This window comes from Alexandromys fortis, unplaced genomic scaffold (genome assembly GCF_014885135.2).
Source record: "Alexandromys fortis isolate MF-2015 unplaced genomic scaffold, M_Fortis_MF-2015_v1.1 scaffold_33, whole genome shotgun sequence".
NCBI lineage: Eukaryota > Metazoa > Chordata > Mammalia > Rodentia > Cricetidae > Alexandromys > Alexandromys fortis.
The window spans coordinates 9,859,810-9,867,660 of record NW_026067917.1 but is presented as its reverse complement, the minus strand read 5'-3'; the positions used below and the strand labels follow the sequence as shown (position 1 = coordinate 9,867,660).

The window sequence follows — 7,851 nt, the reverse complement described above, 5'->3', positions numbered from 1 at the left end:
TTTTTTTTTTTTTCTTTTTTTTTTTTGGTTTTTCGAGACAGGGTTTCTCTGTGGCTTTGGAGCCTGTCCTGGAACTAGCTCTGTAGACCAGGCTGGTCTCGAACTCCCAGAGATTCGCCTGCCTCTGCCTCCCAAGGAGTGGGCATTTTTATAGAATGGAAAGTGACAAACTGATTTGGAAATAGAATTCTGCCTCGTGGTGGATGGGATACTGAGTGAAGAAGGTATTGATGACCATGTTCGACCAACACATGGTTCCTCCACCACATTTTATTACCCTCCATCCTAACCATTTCCTACTTTTCTCAAGAGGAGTATTTTTTATCATGAGTGTATGCATTTATTAGAACTCCTTAAATTGCAGGAAATATAGAAAGATTTAGGTCATTGTAGGATGTCATGCCATCTTACAGGAGAATAAAATTAGCAATGACAAAAACACCACCAAGCTATCCAAAAATCTAAAAAGCTGCCTGTCTGCTTCTATTAAACCAGTATTTAAATCATCATTAAGTCATAACATCAACTCAAGAGACCCTAAAGGCAAACTTACCAATTTGTCTGTGTTTCAGGCTACCAGAGAGCGAGACTAATGCTTTTTACTTCCTCATTTATTTTTAAGCTCCAATTCCTTACTGTCTAGTTTATATCTGGCCTTCCTACTTTTTAGAAATTGTGTAAATAAATAAGTAAACTACAATAAAGCTTAGATTTTCATCTCTAGGATGAAGTCATGGTCACAATGTATTATATTGTCATATGTTATTGAACTTGGTTCACAAGTATTTTATTGAGAACTATTTGCATCCCTCATAGATATTGGTCTGTAATTTTATTTGGGGAGGTTGTTTGTTTATTTGTTTTGAGACTGTGGGCTTTTTTATTTAGTTATTTCTAGTTAAATTGAGAAACAAAGCAAAACAGCCCTTTTCAAGGGCAACAAAGTAAATTGAATATCAGAAAGAAGATGGGGCAGACTTCTAAATCAGCTTTTGCTCCCGCATCTGGAAATGAGGACCAAGTCTTCCTGGGAACAGAATGAGGCAGCAGAGAGCATCATTTGGTAAGGTTTGCAGAACTGTCAGCATAAACTTCAGCATTGGGATGGTGTGTATGAGTTTTCAGGCAACTGCTATGTTCCAGCTGACATGGCTAATATTATTATTGTATGAGTCTACTAAAGTTGTATTTGAGGTTGACATATTGTGAGGGAGTAGGATGGTCCACTGTGTTCTTAATGGGAATGACTCTGTACTCCTTCCTGTCTGGGAAGTCTCTTCATTGTCTTTTCCACGTCTGCCTTTTTCACAGATCCAACATCCCATGTCTTTAGAGGTCAGTTGCATTCTATTCTTTGTCTGCTTTTGTTATTATGGTAATGCTGGTTTTGTCAAAAGAATTTGGAAATTTTTTTCACATTCTATTTACAGAAATATTTGAGAGTTTATACTTTGATTCTTTAAAGATCTGGTAGAATTTTAGATTGAGTCCACGGGATTGTGGCCTTTTTCAAAATTGAAAATATTTTTTCACAGATTATTTTCAGATTATGAGATTATAGTTCCCTCCCCAATTCCGCCCAAATCTTCCCCACATTCACACCCACACAAATACATACTTTTTTCTCTTTCTCATTAGAATAGGAAAAAATACAACAAACGCATACATACACACATTTTCACCCACAGGAATCTTATAAAAACAAAATCAGAAACAATATAAGCAAAGGATCTGGAAAAAGACTTTATGGAGAAAACTAAACAAACAAACAAACAAACCTCCAAAAGTACTATTGAGTTATTTTGTGCATTCCCTCTATTGCTAGGCATGGGACCTGCTCTTCAGAGTGGTGAGATTCCATTGAATAAAACTAGTTATCAATTAGTTATCAATTAAATACTTATCTGCTGGAGTTTCAATTCTTTGTGAATCACTGCTTCCCTTGATGCCTGCAGAGATCCCCTCACAAAATAACCCTAGTCTATGTCAAGTTAAACATAAAAATTAGACAGCACGAGCATATTAGCCACAGAATTGTATAATCATCATCATAACTGAGCTTCACATTTTGTTAGGAGAAAAAGAAAACCTACCTATACTCATTGCTAATGAGTCTATGGCCAATAGTCCCCTAAAATCCCTATCAGTCTTACCTTCTATTTTGTAGTTTATTTTCCTCAGTTATTTTATATGAATAAAGTCATATAATTACATTGTATTTTCCAAGATTTTTTTTTGATTGCACCTGTCCTACCTTTTAAATCGCTAAATACCACACTTTTGTATGGAAATGTAGCACTTTGTTTATCATTTTCTTTTTAATTAACAGACATTCAGACTGCTTCTTTTTAATCATTTTCCATATATTTGTCTATGAACATCCATTTCCAAATTTTCATTTGAACACCATTTTTTATTATTCTTCAGTTTATATATGACATCATAATATAGGGTTAGCGTTTAAGGAGGAAACGTAGAACACAGTCTCATTAAGTATAATCTAGGCTGGTTTGTCTTGTCAGCAAGCCTGCAGGAAAATTATCATGATTGTATCAATGGAGTTGCAAAGACTCACTCACTGTGGCATGGTTCCCTAGACATGGGCCTGGACTGTGTGACAGTGGAGGGAAAGAACTGAACTCCAGCAAGTATACGTTCATTCTGCTTTGACTTCAGGAGGGATGTGATCAGCTACTTCAAGTTTTGTGACCGTGGCTTGCCTGTGATGAAGGGCTGTAACCTGGAAATGCAAGCACAATAAAGCCTTTCTCCCTTAAGCTCTTTTTTATAATAGCCACAAAAAAGAAAATTAAGGCAACCATAAATAATGGCTCTGAATATGATTATTTCTCAAATGTATGCCATAGTAAAGAAATTATAATATATTCATATACAAGAATTTTAAACAGTAGTGGAAGTAAAAACAAATGCATATAAAGATATTGATGAATATTAAGAACATATTGTTGGATAAACTAAGCTGATTTATGCACGTATACATACAACTGTTAGTAGAAAAGGTTTTTTGTTTTTTGTTTTGTTTTGTTTTGTTTTTTTAAAGGAGCTCTGGTAAAGTTTTATTAAAGAAAATTTTTTTACTTTTCACCAGTCTGTTCTGGCATGCTTCTAATAATGTCAGAATCACCTGGGTCAATGATGGCCAGTGTGCATACTCTGTAGTATTTTCCACATGCTGTGCCCAACTCAATGTTATTGCCACTGTAGTGATGGACACCAGTTTTAGCCAACATGGCATAGTATTCTATTTCAGATTTCCTCAAGGCGGGGCAGTTGTTGGTGAGGATCACCAATTTCGCTTTGCCCTGTCTGATCATCTTCAGAGTCTGTTTGTATCCCAGCACGTACTTCCCACTTTTCATAACAAGCTGGAGCTGAGAGTTGATCGACTCCAGAGACTTCTTTGCTGCCACCATCTTCCTGCCTTAGGTGCGGGACGGCCCCCAACCAAGACCAGCCGCCAAGATGGCCGGGGAGCGAGAAAGCAGTAGAAAAGTTTTAAATAAAAAAATTATTCTATAGTATTACAAGTCAGATAAACAGATCTTTCTGAACACAACATTCACAAATAGTAAAGTTGTATTTTTACTTCTAGTCATATTCCAATGTTGTGTTATTTACATGAAATTGATACCATTAAAATATTCTGGTAATATTCTTTAAATATAGACCTCCTCCCCCAGTTAAGAGCACTGCCTGCTCTTCCAAAGGTTCTGAGAACAATTCCAATCAACCACGTGGTGACTCACAACCATCTGTAGTGAGATCTGCTGCCCTCTAGAGGAAGAGATCTGGTCAGTTGTCCTCATCAACTTAGACCATGAAACCCAATATGAACAAGTTCAACAGAACCACCATATACAGGTTGCCCATGAAGCTTCAGCATTGCCAGGGCATAAATTTTGATAATAAATAAAAAAAATGATTTAAGTGCAGTATATCACCAACATGTTTGGGTATATTTGTGATTTTCCACAATGTCAGAATTTATTAAATAACAATGTATTCACAAGTTATGTTTATTTTGTTGCCTTAAATTTAACACACAACACTGATTTCACTTAAGAGTGATTCCCATCTTAATCACTAATATTAAATCTTAGTCACTTACCAAGCTTTCTAAAAATAGTTCTAAATATATGTTAAAGAATGAGTGAAAGGGTAAAGAGATTGGGAAGCCATTGAATTCACAGAAATCTTACTGGAGGCAGAGGCAAAGCAGATACACATACAAAGAGAGTCACTGCAGGTGACTATAAAGGATAATAATTAGTCAGGGTACTCTTGGAAGTATTCAGCAGAGCCATTCCAAGCACTGCTAATTCAATGCAGAGTCTTTTCAAGTCAAGTCAAGCTGTGCACAGGACCAGTGCAGGGTCAAATTGTGGGGACTGTGGCGAGCTAAGTCCCCATAACAGTCTAGAGTCATTTACCTGTTGTTTCTATGGTACACATGCATTTGATGATAGCCAGATGACAGGTTGATAGAAGCTATCATGCTCTAGTGTGAAGTGTTCTCCTTTTAGTTGATCTAGGTGTGAGACACTTAGACATTTTGATCTAGCGTGATCAATAAATAACAAACTTGGCTTGGGGGATGCTGATTTAACATATCCATGTATCCACATCTCTCAAGTCCACATCAAAATGTTCACAGGTGGCACTTGTTCACTTGCACAGATAAGCTTTTGCCCCGTGGTTCACGCTGTGTTGACAGGAGGCCAGTATCAACCTTCACAAGCAAGATACAGAGTCATTTTACCTTGGTGTTTGTACTCAAAATGGAGCTGACTGTTAGTTTGTAAAATGGAGTCAAGTAAGACAACTCATAGCCTGCAGCTTCCTGTTACACACCATATAAAGTAGCCGAAAGGAAGGAAGTAACTCCAAACATGATAAGTTCTGATGGCCACAATTCATAATTAAGTATATAATATACATTTATAAATATTTTTAAAAATGTACTATATATACTGATTGTGGATCTAATACCTAGTACAAAATAGCTTGCTAAAAAAAATCCAATGAAGCATTTAAAAATTTAAGAGGGTAGATCTCTCATTAACTGCCCCTGTTTAAAAAAAAAAAAGAATATAAAAGCAACAAAAATTGTGTGTGTGTGTGATGGCATCAGCATTTTACTTGTAATCTTTATTCTCTTAAGAATTTATTCTTATTTGGGTCACCCAAGTGCCATGACTGCTTGTGAGTAAATGACTACCTCCTCTTGTATGATCTTTTTGAGACTCCTCTGATACCAGAACTGCTTGCTACCTGGTATCCTGTACTCAGTACAAATGCTGAGGGCCTACGTATGTTACCATTACTCTCCCTCTTATTCTCTTTCCATTTTCAGTTACCCAAGTCCCAGGGATGCTTGATAGTGAGAGGTACTACCTCTCAGCCAGTTTACCTTTTTCTTGGTCTTATCAGATCACCATTGTGGACCATATGATCAGTCATCACATATGATACAGAGTTCCAGAGCCTTGGAAGCTCTGTGATCAAGAAACTTCAATTGCCTTATGGGGCCTTCAGATTCAGATCAGCCCATACTGCCAAGGGAAACTTACTATAGGCTCCTTGTTCAAACTCCTAAATGTACTAGACTATAGAAGAGAAATATAAAATCTGGATAAAGGCTGACTCCCCAAATATCAGAAAAGTATAAGAAATTGAGATTACAACACTGCTATAAAATAACTCTATCCTGAATATTATAATGACAGAAAACACATCATCCTTTAATGCGATACAGAAAAGGCTTGTGATGAAATCTAACATTCCTTCATAATAAAAGTCCTATAAAATCTAGGACTACAAAAGATGTAGGACTCTCAGCTACTCCTCCAGCATCCCGCTTGCATTCCACCATGTTTCCCACCATGCTGATAATGAACTGAACCTCTAAAATTATCAATTAAATGTTTTCCTTGTAAGAGTTGCCATGGTAATGATATATCTTCACAGAAATAGAAACCCTAACTAAGAGAGACCTTATAATTCAGAGGAAAATGTAAGGAGTGCACTTCAATTCATTGTTGTATTCTGAACTGAACTAAGAAGCCCAAATATTAAGACAGACAACTGATCAATTGGACCTCTTGAAACTAAGAAGTTTCTTTAAAGCAAAAATTAGCACCATTCCAGTGAAGTTAGCAAAATAATTAGAAAATATCTTTATGAGCTATATAAAAGTTCTCAAGAAAACAAACAACCCCATTAAAAAATTAGGGCATGGAATTAATTAAACAGTGTTTTCAAAAGATGAAATAAAAGTCGTTGAGAAACATGGTTTTTTTTTTTTAGTTCAACACCCCTAGTTATCATGAAAATGCAAATTTAAGCTACTTTGAATTTTGATCAAAACCCCCATCAGAGTGGCTAAGATTCAAAAGACATATGAAGACAATGTTGTCATTGATAGGGGCAAAGAACAGTACTTACTGCTGACGGGTGGGAGGATAAACTGCCGCAGTCACAATAAGGCAAAGAAAACCAGCCCACAAATCACAATCACAGAAAACCTAGACAACAATGAGGACACTAAGAGAGACATACATAGATCTAATCTACATGGGAAACAGAAAAAGACAAGATCTCCTGAGTAAATTAAGAGCATGGGGACCTTGAGAGAGGGTTGAAGGAGAGGGGAGAAGTAAGGGGGGGGAGCAGAAAAAATGTAGAACTCAATAAAAATATATATTAAAAATACAATGGTGTCTCTTCAAAAAAAAGTCCAAAATAGGTCTACCTAATGATCTATGTCTATTACTTATGTCCATATTCTTAAAGGACTTTATATTCTACCACAGCAATACTTTCCCATCCATATTCATTGTTGCTTTATTTACAATACATGTATCTTGCTATAAATGAGTAAGCCCCTCAGAATGATTATTTTCAGATCTGCTTGTTTATAAATGGATTTTTATAACTTCATATTCCTTTACAGCTGAATGGTATTTGATTACATATGTGTACTACATTTTTGTTGTTTGTCTTATAGTTTCTATTGCTGTGCAAAAAAAAAAAAAAACATGACCACAGCAATTCTTATAAGGAAAACACGTAAATGGAGCTGACTTACAGTTCCAGAAGTTTAGTCCATTATTCATGGTGAAACATTGCAGCATGCAGGCAAACATAGTCCTGGAGAAGGAACTGAATTGCAGCTTGATCCACAGGCGGAAGAAGCTACTGAGATCCACACTGGGCATAGCTTGAGCATATAAGATGTGTAAACCCACCTCCACAGTGACACACCTCCTCCAACAAGACCATAGCAACTCCAACAAAACCACACCTCCTGGTTTTGTTGAATAGTACCACTTTCTACAAACCATGCATTCAAACATATGCGTCTAAGTGGGTCATACTTATTCAAACCATCACACTGTCCAATCTTTAACTGACGGCCATCTAAAACATTTCAGTTTCCCGGAGAATATGAAACAAAAACCTACTTAATAGAGACTAAAGCTTCCAGGTCAGGACCATCTGGTACTGACACTATAGATGAAGAATTCACACACTGTAGTAACAGTGGAAAATCAAGCTGGAACTCATCTATCACTTTCGTCCTCTATTTGCAAATTTTCATAATGTTAGAAGATGGTATTTGTATTATTAGAGAATTGGAAAAATTCTTATCCAACTGTGTATCTTGCAAGCTACAATGACAGACCTGGTAAGAAATGCCTACTAATGCAGTAGTGGAATGAACATCATGAGAGTTATCAAGCACTTTGAATTGAATTGAAGGCCTGTCACACAAATAGAAACCTGTACCTAGTACCATTATCAAAGCAAAAAGAAAAACACTGGAGCAGG

At 36.4% G+C, this 7,851-nt stretch overlaps 1 protein-coding gene and 1 long non-coding RNA gene across 2 annotated transcripts in view; one reads left to right on the top strand and one right to left on the bottom strand.

Annotated features, from left to right (window-relative positions):
• Positions 1–7,851, top strand: part of LOC126500267 (uncharacterized) — a 60,921-nt gene that overhangs the window by 25,674 nt on the left and 27,396 nt on the right. The window lies entirely within an intron of this gene.
• On the bottom strand, positions 3,042–3,434 carry LOC126500266 (60S ribosomal protein L30-like). The gene has a single exon (XM_050140007.1). The coding sequence runs from the start codon at positions 3,432–3,434 to the stop codon at positions 3,096–3,098; it is 339 nt and encodes a 112-aa protein (XP_049995964.1). The 3' UTR covers positions 3,042–3,095.

Bases quoted from the DNA above. Each gene is read 5' to 3' on its own strand.
- LOC126500266 (XM_050140007.1), bottom strand. From the start codon at position 3,434: ATGGTGGCAGCAAAGAAGTCTCTGGAGTCGATCAACTCTCAGCTCCAG.